This window comes from Blennius ocellaris (assembly GCF_963422515.1).
Source record: "Blennius ocellaris genome assembly, chromosome: 5".
NCBI classification, from domain to species: Eukaryota; Metazoa; Chordata; class Actinopteri; order Blenniiformes; family Blenniidae; genus Blennius; species Blennius ocellaris.
In genome coordinates this window covers 12,299,420-12,314,591 of record NC_137654.1, presented here as the reverse complement: position 1 = coordinate 12,314,591, position 15,172 = coordinate 12,299,420, and the positions used below count along the sequence as shown (strand labels likewise).

The 15,172-nt window shown below is 39.3% G+C and overlaps 1 protein-coding gene across 1 annotated transcript in view; it reads left to right on the top strand.

Annotated features, from left to right (window-relative positions):
* Window positions 1–11,396, top strand: part of slc26a6.1 (solute carrier family 26 member 6, tandem duplicate 1) — a gene marked incomplete at its 5' end in the record, with an annotated part of 18,033 nt that extends 6,637 nt beyond the window's left edge. The window contains 11 exons of the mRNA XM_080496837.1: window positions 1–79; window positions 1,324–1,437; window positions 1,542–1,619; window positions 1,881–1,976; window positions 2,062–2,168; window positions 3,313–3,382; window positions 8,102–8,191; window positions 8,857–9,030; window positions 10,386–10,440; window positions 10,772–10,896; window positions 11,269–11,396. The exon at window positions 1–79 is cut by the window's left edge and continues 69 nt beyond it. Coding sequence (XP_080352963.1) covers window positions 1–79; window positions 1,324–1,437; window positions 1,542–1,619; window positions 1,881–1,976; window positions 2,062–2,168; window positions 3,313–3,382; window positions 8,102–8,191; window positions 8,857–9,030; window positions 10,386–10,440; window positions 10,772–10,896; window positions 11,269–11,298 — 1,018 coding nt within the window. The 3' untranslated portion in view covers window positions 11,299–11,396. The remainder of the gene's footprint in view (window positions 80–1,323; window positions 1,438–1,541; window positions 1,620–1,880; window positions 1,977–2,061; window positions 2,169–3,312; window positions 3,383–8,101; window positions 8,192–8,856; window positions 9,031–10,385; window positions 10,441–10,771; window positions 10,897–11,268) is intronic.
* Window positions 11,397–15,172: the final 3,776 nt, after the last annotated feature.

Below are 15,172 nucleotides of genomic sequence, written 5' to 3'. Positions count from 1 at the left end.
TCTGGTAGGCTTCAGTTTCCTTTCAGCGATGGGCTCAATGTTCGCCGACAGGCACGGCTACCGGGTGGACTCCAGTCAGGTACATCAGTGACGATTTTGTTTGTTCAGAAGTGTTTTACATTATGTGTTTGAAAAGCAAAAGGAACATTAATAAAACATGTGAGTTACTCAGTGCACCGAGTGCACAAGCAATAGCGTTCAATAGTAAAAGATTGAGTAATTAACTGTGTTCTGGAATGGCAGGGCACCGTTTGACTGATGCAAAGCTGTGAAAAAGTCTGAAAGTCATCTCTGAAGGTCCTCCGACTCTGATCCAGTTGCTGAAGCCTTCTGTCTGAAGCCTCATTGTAAAATCTGCTACTGAAATCCCTCAGAGTCACTCTGAGTTTTCTTTGTCATAAATAATAAGGGAGACAGAATACACAACATGCAATGGAGCAAAAGTATTGCAGGTCCTATTAAATATTCACTGACTGATAAATACAGTATGCAGCATAATTACTTCTGAACCGTAGTGTTGTACTCAAGACCACCGAACCCGAGACCAAGACCACCCTCGAGTACTACAACACTAGTAAACAGATTAATATGTGTTTTAGAAATACATAATGACAAATGTAAAACCCTACATTTGTTGACTTTTTTGAGGAACACAAGTGAACACATTGGTAATAATTCAGTAAGGAACATACAGAAACAATGAAATGATTTGCTTATTCAGGGTTTCACACAACCCACGTTTTATTTTATAGCGGCCTCAGTTCTGCGTGAGATGTGTGATAAAAGCAGATGGAGGGATGCTTTCTATGATCAGGGTCCGGGGTGTGGTAAAATATATGAGGAACATCAGATACGTTTGGCAACTTTATCAAAACTTCATGTTTTATGAGAAATTAAATGCAAGACCATAAGTGTTACAGGCGAAAATACATTTTAGGCCAAATGTACTACTTATTGTGGGACAAACAGAGTGCAGTACTTTTACTATACTGTCAGTGCTCCATGTTGTCTCTGTGTAATAATGAAAATGAAGGTAAATCTGGTGTTGGGGTTTTTCAATTATCAAATAAACAAGTCTGCTGTGCGTTGCATCAGATTAAATGTAGCTTTATAAATTATTTTGAGGCAGGCCATGATATGACACCACTGATATGGAAACCAATATGAGCATGTGTTGTTTAGACAACAATTTTACTTGTACCACGTCCTACAAATATACATTCATTTGATAGTTAGTCGGTCACATGTGCTCTGAATGGACACTGAGAGGTGCAGGAAGCTCAGCCGCACACTTTCAGACGTTGAAGTGTGTCTGTGCTTCAGGACCTTCTGGCTCTGGGTCTGTGTAACACCATCGGAGGGATGTTTCAGTGTTTTGCCGTCAGCTGCTCCTTCTCTCGCAGTATGGTCCAGGAAAGCATCGGTGTCAAATCACAGGTATCGTAACACTTTTTAAAAGATAAGAAACATCTCTTCCTGTGGTCTTTTTTTCTTATTTACCTCAGATAATCCCTCTATTCTGGTATAATCTTGTGTTTTAGATGGCAGGCCTGATTTCGGCCCTGATGATACTGACCATCTTGTTGGAGATTGGTCATTTGTTTGAGCAGCTGCCAAAGGTAAAGTGTATGAGCCAGAACAGATCACAGGCTGTATGTTCGTGGATATAAGTTACGAGGCAAGAAGTCACATTATGAGCATCCCACCACACTGTTCATTAGAACGTGTTTATCTTTGAGATTCCCTCCACATTAATGAGTTAGAGCTTCACAGTGTAGATGTAACAATAAATGCCAAGTCACTCCCTGTGTAAAGAGATTGGTCAGGATGACTCATGTGTCTCAGCCGGTGTTCAGTTATAGTTTGTATCTGTGTACCAGGCAGTGTTGGCAGTGATCATCGTGGTGAACCTCCAGGGGTTGCTGGCTCAGTTCAAAGATGTGTGCTTGCTCTGGAAGTCAGACAGATTAGACCTGGTAAGCCACATTCCGCTAATTCAGGCAGTAATAAACCTTCTGTTGGACTCTGATCTCCAGCTTTTCCATTCCATCTGTCTTTTAGCTGGTGTGGGTAGCATCATTGATTTCCACCCTGATCTTTAACCTGGACCTTGGTCTGGCTGTGGCTGTCGTCTTCTCTCTGCTCACACTCATCTACAGGACGCAACAGTCAGTAAATATCACTTTACAGAAACAACACATTCAAAGATCTGCTGCCTTATTTTAATGGTTTCATGAGTTTTGCTTTGGTTTGTAGTATATTAAAATCCATTTTGCTATTTTATTGGCAGATAACCTGTGATTAATGTCGGGATCTGGTTCAAAGACATTTTAATTACTATAGTTTCTTCCATTAAGATGAAATTCTTTGACACGCTTGACATGTTAAGCAGTAGTGAAACTGACATCTACTGCTCAGTATTGAAGTCTGCTGCTGCTGTTTAACAAAAATGGTTCCTGCAGATCTGAAATAAGGTAAAGTGCATAGTAATATCTGATGAAGTCCTCTTGTTAGGTGTAATTTATAAGTGAATCATGAAAGCTGCAACAAGTAGTACTTGTGCAAAGGTTTTGCCTCCGCTTCCTGCATTTACTATTCAATTTTCATTCAATTGATTTTATTTCCACTTGAATATCTTACATTCCAACAGCTTTCAAACTAAAATCTTTTTAGTTATTTAAGATAACTATGGGCTCTGCCCATCATTGTAAATATTTGCATGCTGAACCAGATAATGTTATTACTGAAGCCAATAACATAGAAATGTGATCATTGTTTAAAATCAACAGGTGTAATCTGTTTGGTCCTTGTTTGTTCATGCGATCAAAATAAGTTGCCAAATAAAGTGTTGTTTCATGAGACTGGTCAGCAAAAATAGCAATAATGACTGCAGTAGGGGAAAAGGAGCAAAATCTAAATCTGTCCTCATTGTGAGGCTCAGTAGAACAAAAAGCTGTGAATATGTGTCAACTGTGATCGTATACACTGTAGGTTTTATCTTAAAACAGATATATTTTGATAAGAGTGGGACATGTTGCAACATCTTTTCCATTTGGAAATCGGTATTAGACATCTATTTTTATTCAGTTAAGACAAGAGTAAAATCATTGCGTCTATTGCTATATGATTGTTTGCAGGCTTGAAAAGTGTTCTTTCACCCAGTAAGATGATATGTTCCTTTATCAACTGATTCCTTCATATTTCCTCCCCACATCTTTAAAGTTTTATATTTCAGTTTTCTCCCTGCATGGCATGCTCATTAATATTCCTGTCGCTGTCTCTCCCGTCTCTCATCCTGTCTTCATCTCATAGCTCCTCCACCATCGTTTTGGGTCATGTTCCCGGCACAGACTGTTACAGAGACGTGGGGCTCTACCTCGAGGTAAAATCAATTCACGTCACAGCAATTACGTCTTGGAAAAATCTTCAAACGGAGAAAGACCTCTGAAAGCTTCAAATGAAAATATAACATAACATTATGCTTTGAGTGAGATTGATGTGCGTTGTCTCTAAATTGAAAAATTTAGAAAATTGGGATGATATATAACATATAAATCTTTTGTGGTGATGGAGGACACTTTGAACTGACGTTTTGTAGGCTGACAGTACAAAGGTTTAAGGTGGGCACAACTTACTTTGGATTATTATTTCTAGTCTCTCTCCACTGTATTTTAAGATGATCACTTTTCTCAGATTGCTCAGTGGACATCCATTCAGGAGAATTGCATTGAGATAATTTTTTTGGGTCGATTTCATATGGGCAGTGTTTTAAATGTCATTGTTAGGAAATGACGCTTGAAACGAACATATTTGAGAAAAGTGGTTTGAAGCTGAGCTGACTGGACTGATCGAGCTGTCAGGTTATTCAAACAAGGCTCAATTCAGGCTTTTTCTCATCCTCAGCATTACAATTGTGATTTTTTTTTCTCAGTTCCTTTGTAGAATGGCAGTGGCGTTTCAGAAGAGAGGCTAAACATTGAACATTTCCATGTTAAACTAAATTGTATGCAGGAGTTTTGATGAATCAATGCAATTCGTGACAAAAGAAAAAAAAACATTTAGTTATTTTTTCTGAAGACTGTGTTGAACACCTTGGGCTTGACCTCTCTTTGTTTATGACCAGACTGAATATTTGCTGTCTGTGAGATTGTTTGGTTATAATGATGATTTATGAAAGGTGTCATCTTCAGTTTCTGTTAATATCTTTTAAAAATGGTGCAACCTGTTTGTGCACATTCAAATCCATCTTATTTAAGACATTTAATTAGTTTCCTAGCATGATTCATATCACTAATGTGGCATTACTCAAAAGGTCTGAGTGCCTCAATGTCCTCTCTCTTCATTTGCCTGAAAGCTGAAAGTCCTGAACCTTTATCCTGAGACTCAAACTGTACTCCATATTGTTCAAGCAACCCAGTGCGGCTGTATGAGATTTTTTATCAGAACTGGGAGGTATTACAGAGTTGCTCCTGCAATTCTGCCTCACATGTGAAAAGACCAGCATTCAACTGTCTTCACATGTGAAGTAGAGATTTACAAAATTTAAGAGTCACACTACAGCTGGATTTCCATTTTAGAGAGTTCAATAAGCTTAACTCATGGAGAGACTTTTATACCTGTAAGATTTACATTGTGAAGTCTTTTATCCCTGTTACAAATGAAGCAGGACAATAGTTTCTAAATCATGTCTGATTCATCCATAAAACTGGAAAAATGATATCTTCACTGGGTTTCATCGGGTTATTTCTGTAAACACCACTTCATTATTCATGATGTTTCTCACTTAATATGAAGTTTTCTTGTGAGTTGGAGCAAATGCAGCTTTGGCACAATTCATGAAAAGTGTAGCTCTTTGATTTAGTCCATCTGAGACATATGGTCATTAATGCAGAAACAACAGTAAAGCAGGAGCAGAAAGCAGGCTGATGGATCTATTTTTACTCACCTGGTTATTGTGAATTTCTTTCACGCTCCTCTCAAGTGTGTCTGCAGCTGAGACCTACATTTTGTCAACCAAACTGATCCAAAGTTATTCATGTTTTCTACAGTCTGAATGTGGGGTATCATTGCCTTTACAGTGTTTGTAGGGTAAAAAACAAACTATTTTTGGATTCATAATAATGCACGGGTTTTTCAGGACACTCAAAGACACTTTACATGGCATTATTCATTCACTCCGTACTTGATTGTTTTTAAACTACGTATGTAGTCACAACTGCTCCGGGCCAGGCTGACCAAAGCGATTCTGCGCCATCGGCCCCTCCGACCCCCATGAACCACTCACTCTCACACTGCACTCACTCAGGCAGTTTGAGGTTCAGTTTCTTACCCAAGGACGCTTTGGCATATAGACAGTCAGAGATGGGAATTGAACCTGCAACCTTCCGATTGGGAGACAACCACCATGCCGCCCCTAATAGATTACCGTGACGGTGTTCTCAGACTTGAAACACGTAGTTTTCGACTGAAATCAATTCATTCTTTGTTTATTGGAGAATGAATTTGTGAAATTCTACAATTCAGCAATGTCAAGAAAAAACAGAAATACAATGCTGTAAAATTTTCACATTTATTTCAGAAATACTCAAGCTGCATATTGTAATGTCTCTTGAAGTCACTACTAAAGCTAAATGTGTCCTAGATACACAATAATGGCTGGGAAACAATTTTTTTCAGTTCAACTAGGATAAGATAAAAAATGTTGTGTCTCAAAAGGGTTAAGAGAGAAACACCTGATATAATGACGCATCTGAATAAATCAGATCGGTGTCAGTTGGTGGCTCGGTTGGCGTGTCTGTAGGGGAAGGGAGGACCGCGGTTTTTAACATGTAAAGTTTTACTGTATGAAATGTGTGCTAAAAATAAAAGCTTTGTTGGTTGGTTGGTTGGTTGAAGTCTCAAACAACCAACCCCCAAAAAATTATTTTCACTTTTTTTTTAAAAGTCACTTCTGGTAATTGTAACAAACAAAGTTGCGCTCAAAAAGCAGCACCAAAGTGCTGTACGCTCTCTTGTGTTAAGGGAAGTGCTGTACTTCTGCCTACTTACAGGAGATTGAGTACCGCTGTTACACTTCCACCCATTCTCATGCAGTCCTGCACGTTGCTGCTGTCAGTCCATTTATAGCAGCAGTAACATGGATCAAACCACGATGAAGCTGATGAGGAGGGATCCTGTTATCTTTTTAAACATTTCAAATGAACCACAGAATTGTAAACAGGTGCCTTCAGTTTAAAAATTTTTAACTGTATGTATATGAATCTTTTTACCAAGGTAATTACAAAGGTAATTCTCCAACAACCTGCAAAAGCCAGAATCCTATTCTGGCATTCCTCAGATTACTGTAGTTTTAAAATCAGACTGAAAGGAATCCATTTTATTTTGCTCTTAGGGATCTCTTTTAGTATTTGACCTGTTTTCCCCTTTTCCTGTTTTTATTTCGTCTTTCCTGTCTATGGCTTCATCCTCGACCCTTTCTCCCCTTTTCTCTGCTCCGCCGACTCTCAGTTTCCCGATAATGATCAATAGATTTAATCCTCATGTTGTCCTCTGCTTTGTACCAGTTTGTGTTTGGAGTGGAACATTTGTCTTATCACTCTTGTTAACTGCGCCACTGAAGGAATTCATGTGGAGGAACATCCAAAGACTGAAGTCTGTTTGGCAAACTAAACAAAATGATATTTCACAGTGTGACTTTAATAATTTAATGGCTCATAATCGGGCTGCGGGAAAATTACCGTGCCAGGAGCTGACACTGATTGGCAGAGATGAATCACAGGGACATTACATGACGACTGATTGATCTTGGCTGACTGCGGGCTGCAGACGAGCATATGTAAAATGCCATCAGTGTGAAACACAGGCAATAATGAATTCTCCACAGTTTGTCTTGCGTCAGTACATGAAACACTTTTATAATGTTAACTACGTGACAGGTTTTGCAGCACAAATCAACACAGCAACAATGTGTTATCAGAGCAACATACTGCAGCATCACTGTCAGGCAGAAGGAGTGAAGGTTCAAATAGATTAAAATAAACATGTGTCACCAGGTTTACATGCTGAGACGAAATCTCAACATTCAGAAAGCCGAAACTGAGCAATTTCTCAAATTCTTAAGCAACGGTCAGTCTTTCATTAACTTGATTAAGGACTCTGAACAGTGTGACTGTCATGAAGCCAAAAAACCCACTAAAAATAAGTCCCTGAAATTCACCATCTGTCACGCATCAAAACACCAAACTGTCACCAAAGGCAGGCTGCCTGGGCTCAGAGCATCAGCAAATCCCTGTCAACTTCTCGCTCTCGGTTCCCTCCACTCACTTCCCTCCACAATCTGTTACATTGGAAGCTGCCCCCCCCCCCCCCCCCCCCCGGTGCATTCCATCAGTGTTTTGATGCCTGAAAATGGTATTTATAGCGGGTTTTCTCCAATAAATGATTCTGAATTTATTCTTTCTTTTTCACACACAATTATTGTTGCACCTTAGGGCCAGATTATTCTTAGTATATAATAAATTATATAGTTTATATCGGAACTGAAAGCTAAACATTGTTTTGTCAGAGTTCTCACCCTCTTTGGTTTAGCGCTAGTTTGACAACAAACTTTGTTCCGGCAAAACAAATGTGGTCGAAGCAGAGCTGGAATGTAAGAGTTTCTAACAAAGTGATTATTTTGTTGGGTTTTTTTTATTTATTCAGGTGAAATAATTAGAAAAAAAAAGGCATTTTCTTTCCTGTTGGGTTCTATTTCTGTGTCATATTTTAACATTTAGGGTTTTTTTTTTAAATCATTTAAAAAGTAATTCGCTTCTGCATTTGATAAATGTCTATGGTTTTAAAAATTGAGATGAAATGATAGGCTGTAAAATCAAAAGTATTTTCAAGAGCTCAGATGTGTTGTGTTTTTTCATTTTCTGTGTTATTTGGATGTGTCGTGCTGATCGAACATGTGTATAGGCAGCACAAACGTGATGTTTAAAATACGACACCTCGCTCCTCCTACGCAGGGTGACTGCTGTGCAAGTCACACTAAAGGAGAAGCATTTGACCCATTACAAGGTTCAATTCATGTAACGCATATGTGTCTTATCTTTAACAGGCAAAACCAGTTCCAGGAGTAACTGTGCTCTCATGTTCCAGTCCACTTTACTTTGCCAACACTGAACTGGTCTTCACGGCAATAAGACAGGTGCTTGAAAACACAAATACACATGCAGACACACATTTTTTGTCTTATCAATTAAATTACCTTCAGCAAGCAGTTGCATGTATTCTGGATGCCTGTGTTGGATTGACACAGTTTTGCTAATACCTAATCTTTCATAAATGCTCCAGATTAAATCATTTACAGCACCAGGGCTGTGTGTAAACATCTCCTCAACTATAACCCACATGATAGGAGGCGTTGGCTGTCAGGGTGGGGAGTAGATGGACACCCAGGGTCTTGCTCAGGTAGCCACATCGGAAAACTGTAAGCAGTTGGATTCGAACTTGCAAACCTCCAATCCCAAGATCACTTCTCAAACCTCAATCCCCCCACTTCCATTAATACCCAGTAACGCATTTACTGACATGAATACAAGTGAGATAAGAGATTTATCATTTGAGAGAATCAATTGAAATTGGCTTGTCATTTTAATTGTAATTCAAGATCATAAATAAGCAATGAATGTTTTATTTTTACCAACACTTTCTCTGTTATTATCACTGTGTGTGTGTGTGTGTGTGTGTGTGCGTGTGCGTGTGCGTGTGCGTGCGTGTGTGTGTGTGTGTGTGTCCGTCCCAAATATTTAAGATTACAATGAACTTCTTTATGACTGAAAGCAATTGTCCATATTAAACTTTTCCCTTTAGACAGTGAGCTGTGATCAGAAGAATAATCCAGCTGGAGTTCCCGCCGCCTCCGCCACCGTGACCTCTGACCATTCCTCCTGCTCAAACCTGGCGCAGACTCACCATCACTGCTTGGTTCTGGATCTTGGCTCGGTTGCCTTCATGGACTCTGCAGCCATGACGACACTTTGCAAGGTGAGCATAGAGGAGTGGCTAAATGTAGCTTGTACATTCAGATACTTGCACACACTTTTCAGGAGATCATGTCTCTGTGCTTCAACATACCAAAACTCAAAAGCATCACCAAGCCTTTAATTCCATGTACTTTTCTGTGAGACGCACCCTGAATATTCTTATCTCTTGCTTTAGATTGCCTGAGCTGATCTCCCGTTTTTCTCTGTGTAGCAGTTTGGATATTCGCTCATGCTGTATGACAGGAAGTTCAAGAGGCTTTTCAATCAATTTAGTAGCTAAATACAGTATAAATGGTGTTCATTTATTTATCCAACTTTGTTTTTTGATACTTTGTCTCTATTAGGAAATCTTGCTGATACACTATTTGAAAGCCACTAAATTCTTTTTTTAAACAATGAGACTTTTGCAGGAGCAATAAGCAATAATTTTGTTTTATAATGTTGAATAATCAGCAGAATGAGACAAATCTACAGTCCAAAATCTGCAAGTATTCCAACTTGTGCCAGCCAGTTTCATCTTGCAATACAGGTTTGTGTCACAAGGTTGAGTATTGAGTCACTTGAAGAAGCAGCAGGTTGGAAGGTGAGCATAAAAAGGGCTTCAGGTCTTACTTACAGTGGTGTCGTTTACACGAGAAGTAGGTGCTTATTATTTACCCTCTGAACTGTCAGAACATAGAGACAAATAGGCACTCAGGCAAAAGTGCCTCAGTGACTCAACACTGCCACAGAGTAATGACCCATTTATTTCCACACTGGAGGAAAATTCTCAAGTTTCTTGATGGTTTTTCTCTTTTATTTTCAACACATGTGTGTAGAGTCCCTGTCACCTGTTTGTGATGCAAAAGCAAACTCAAACGATCTCCAACAATACTTAAAGACAGGTTTTGTAGGTTTTACTTTATCTTGTGATTGTGATGATGCAATGGCGTGTGTTCCTGGAGAGAGATTGTGATCTCAAAGAGCGTTCTGGTCAAATAGGGGCAAAATAGGACTAAGGGAAAAGAGACACAATCAAAAATTATGTTGATCTGATAAAGTAAGTCAAAATTTGGTCTTCACATTTGCTCCTTGATTATATAACTAGATAAGACAGAACTGGATGTTGTGTAGTTACACGTGAGGTCACAGGGACATAAACACCTTTCCATGCTCGCTGATAGCCGTCCTGTAACGGTTAGTGGTGATTATGATATGACTTTATCTCCTTTTCCTCCACCTCTTTGATCTCACCGATACCTGGAGAAGAACATTCATTTATCATCCTCCTCGAGTGAACACGTGCTCCCATAAAACAATTTGAAAGAAATATTTACGACGTACATGGGGTGTGTTGTCTTCTCGTGTTTTCACCAGGTTGTGGAAGACTTGGACGTCCAGGGTGTTCATGTGCTTCTGGCAGCGTGCCCAGGTCAGTTTAATCTTTCATACTTGCTCACCTCCCATAGAGGGCCTCTTCTTATATTACTCTCTCACACACATTCATACCGCCCAGTCTTTTGCTGGTCGTGTTTCCACAGGTCAGTTTCCCACCACCTTTAACGCTGCTTTTTTTTTTTTTTATGACTGTACATGGAGTTTAAACGTCACACACATTCAGCTGTTTTCCGATGAGCTATTGCAGTACCGCTCTATTTGAGGAGCACACTGCCTTTTAAATGTTTAAACATTTGAAATGTAAAGTTTGATTTACATTTGAAATGTAAAGTTTGCTTCTCACACTCGCCTCTTTGTGTCAACAGCGAGAGTTTTATCCCAGCTCCAGACTCAGGGCTGTATACCAGACAGCCTGCCCAGCTCGCGCCTCTTCCCTTCAGTGCATCATGCCGTTCAGCACTGCATAAATACCCTGCCCAGATCTCTGGAGGTACTTGTTTCCCCTTCGTATGCCCTATGTTTTATAGACAGTAACTTATTATTGTTATTATTCTGCAAATTGCAGATGTTAAATACAAACTACTGCATCCCCCCTATAAATAAAGTAAGATGTGTTGTCCGGTACTACTTCTGTGGTCCCTCATAGGATTTTCAGTGCCCTTCATTGTAGATACATCAACACACACTCTGAATACAATATACTATATGTGTTTTTTGGAGCGTTTATGAACATAGAGGATGTTTTGGCTGCATAGTTTTTCGCCTGCTCTTTAGATTGTAGGTTTTTGATGCTTTTGAGACCTTGATTACAGTCAGGGATGGAGTATTTCTTAAAATATGTTTGTTTTTTTTTCTTTGCCAGGAGGTCAGCTTGGACGCAAGTGAATGTTGACCCTGCAACTAAACCTCCTTTGAATGTTATTTTCTGCACAATTGTTGCACACACAAAACAATCACAGCTTCATCTTATTTTTAGAGACATCCTGTAACACCCCTCACATTTTGTATATGCCTGTTCTTCTCATGCATTTTTAGACAATAAATCGAATTGTTCTTAGTTTCGACTTTAATGGACTATTCTGTCATAAAGTTGTTGCAATATGATGAACACATTCATTTTGATAAAGCATCTTGCATACTTCAACATGTATGGCCATAGCTATACATCATAATTTCTGAGAGAAGTATCTGGGTTGTACTTGTGCAAGATATGGTAAATTAGTTAATGATTAAAGATAGTTTTTTTAACAGCTTTTTAAAAAAGATGTGAAATGTCTATGGTAGTCATTGCAAAGAAATGGGTAAGTAAATCTGGGTGTATCCATTTATATATCGGGGGTCTTTATAACATGTATACTGCTAAATCATTAGACTGATTTATTTATCAAATTAAACTGAAGTTACATCAGTTGGTATAAGGAAGAGGTTAACAGTTTTATGAACTATTCTGTCACACACACCAGTCAGACTTGAGTTGAGAAGTTCCGTTTGAAGCTGAGAAAGAAAAAATGAATATTGAAAATCATAAAACAAAAAAACCAGACAGACAGGTGTGACTATACTTGAGTAAACAGCTGAGAGAAATAGAAGAAATGCGGAGGGGGAAACGCAGAGAACATCACTCATCAACACAGACGGTGTTTGGAGTTTACTGGGCACAAGCCAGCATGAAGATGAACGCTGTGGACACAGCGACGGTGGAGCAACGAGACACAACAAGAACGTGAGTAACAACACAGCGGTTACAACATGGAACATGAGTCAGAGGAGAGAAGATCAGAGCATGGTGCCACACTTCAGCCCACAAGAGCTCAATGACACATTTTGAATGAAATGTATTTAATACATCAAGCATTATTTTTTTGCTCGTGTAGATAATTAACGCTGGTGTGTTTCATTTGACCTTTCTTTTCCAAAATAATTGTAGTTTTCATAAGTTTGACTAGATTGGAGGTGACATAGGTTTAAAAATGAATCACATTAAAGGAACCTTAACGATAGCTAATAAGTTGCATAACAGGACCATTAAAGGGATTCAAAGTCCCTCATAAAGTGCATATCCTGATTCCCTCTTCTAAAACTGCTGAGATAAGCTGCCAACATGCAGCAGAAAGATTATTTTAGACGTAAGCCACAGTTTCTAAGTCTCTGAATACATCAGTGTTACCGTGTCAGTGTCGGTGATACTAGAAAACGTCTACAGATAGAAGTAGGAAGGTTTTACTGTGATGCCTTCTCCACAATAACAGCATTCCTACAGCTGCACAGTAACAAGAATAAACAAACAAAATCTACACTTCTACTACTAACTGTGAATGACTTTATTTTCACAATCATGTCGTTATGACTGTTTATCACTTTCACTGTGCTTGTGTGTATGAGTGTGTTGTGGATACTGTGACTAAAGGTTCATTGTAAGTGACAGGAACAGGCAGTGGTAACAGAGAATATGCGACTTCTTCTCCACTTTATGTGTTTTTGATGCTGTGAAAAGTTTGTCCTGGATAAACATTTATGTTTATTCAGTAAAATGAGTAAAGTAAGGTTTTCCAACTCACAGTTGGTTTGCTCAGAGGCAGACTTGTGATGCCAGACACCGCCACTGGTGGAGGATAAGCTTATTTTACTGGAACAAACCATACAACAAAAATCCAAATGACCAAAATCACATAGTCCTCAAGATTACAGGAGATAACGATGATAATGATGGAAAGTTCAAACACACAGCACACAAACTGAGACACTGGAGAGCGAGGAATGCAGATGAACCAACTACCAGAAGACACCCAACATGAACCTCCACCACCAGGTGAAGACAGTCACGTACAGCAGTCAGATACAGGGAGGGGAAGGCAAGGAACCTAAAACAAGAGACAGAGTCAGAATCTCAAAAAGAACACAAGAAATGACACATGAACCATGACACAAGGTTAGCAGTTTGAGTAGAAAGAGTGACCGATGCACTTGTCAGTCACTGGTGCTTGATGTTCCTGAAAGTATCAGGCTCAACTGATTATCTTCATTAAGTGATGTTCTGCTTTGATAAACAACAAGATCATTAGTCCTAATAGTTATACGCCACTGAATCGCTCCTCTTGTGTCAATTGTCCCGTTGAGAAACACTCCCGTGTGCTGAGTACAGCTACCTTCCTCAGTTGTATCCATCTGTGTGATGTTTTCTCTCCACTTGCTGATGTACCGAAGTGAATTTATCACTCAGCAGTTCTTCCTGTGTTTTGGGATCCAGACTCGCTTCACCTCGATTTGTTTAGTTCATTTTGATTTTGAACTTCGATTCGGTCTTATCTGGTTTAAGCTCTCATCAGTATCATCTGATTGTCTTTTCGCTGCGGAACCTTGTGGTCTTGAACTTGCAATTAAACCTTCTTCAATCCTAACCTGTGTGAGTCGTGCCTTTGTGTGAGCCTGGTGGGTCACTTTTCACTTTGCAGTCTCCTCAATGAAAATAAACTGTGAACACTTATATTGTCAAATGTGTTTGTACTTTACAGTATTTTTACAAGCAAGTGTACTTTTCTGGTATCTTTTGCTTGTTTACCACAATATGGTTCTATATGGTTCATAATTAGATATGTGTCATAGAAGACATAACTCACAGTGTATATATCGTGTTGAGTTGGAGGAATGGAATAAAGAGAGCAAACCCCTTAAAATGATGCATCCATGAAGAAGACAGTGAGTCCTCTAACAGGGTCCACAATAACGTGGGCCGGATCAAGTTTGTGCTTTCAGAGCTCGGAGTAGAAAGACAAACAAAACTCAGATATGTGGACAGGTTTATATGAAATCATTGTTCACAGATTAATCTAAGAAATAATTTATCTTTAGGAAAATAAACTTGGACTCCTGGTTAACCAGTATCAGTTCCTCTTGCAGTTATTCACGTTCCTGTGTCATTATCATTAAGCAACACCCCTGACTGTGCTGAAACGCTCGACTAATCTAATCACAGCCAGATAAAAACAAAAGGATAAGACACGTCTTAGACTGTTCAGAGCAAAAAGAACATATTTTTTCCTTTTGTTCTCTAATTGCGTACATCCATTTATCCTCACTGATTACGTTTATCTTGAGCTTCTGTGCTTGTTTTTACCTTGAGGTAAAGAGGACGGAGACGAGTGCTTGAGCTCACTCTGTAAATGATCAAGCAAGCTGAAAACATTTTCATCTCCAGCGAGTTTCCCCATCTACTCCACAATAGGAACTTTGTCCTCTTCCTCCTCAAAGACAGACACTTTGATATCTTGACTTGTCTTCTAGGTCCCGAGGCTTCACTCTGCTGTAACACAGACGAGCGGCGCTGAGAGAAGAGAGGACAAAACGCATTTGGAGGAATAGTTTTCCCTGTGGCTTGGTCAGAGGATCCTCTCGACGGGGAATGTCCAAGTAAAACCTGACTTTTATCTCTTGCCTGAGCCCAAAAGCAATCAGGAGCGGTTGTTTTGGTGCCAGTTGAGGCTGCTCGGCCCTGATGGATTAACTCTACTGTCACTTTGATTTGATACTCGGACGTCACCGCACACAGTCAGGACTTATTTGCAGCAAAAAAGGAATTGCACTTTTTTAAGTCAAGAAACTTTTTTCTTGTTTTACATTGACCAAAGGAATATAGGATTGGATTTTTCTGGAAGTTAAAAAATAAGAAACGTGGACACGGAACATGAGAAAACAAGACTAAATATTCATGCAGTTTTTCCTCAAGATTTAAGTTGGATTTTTTTAGGGGGGTGAACTGCAGTTTGGAG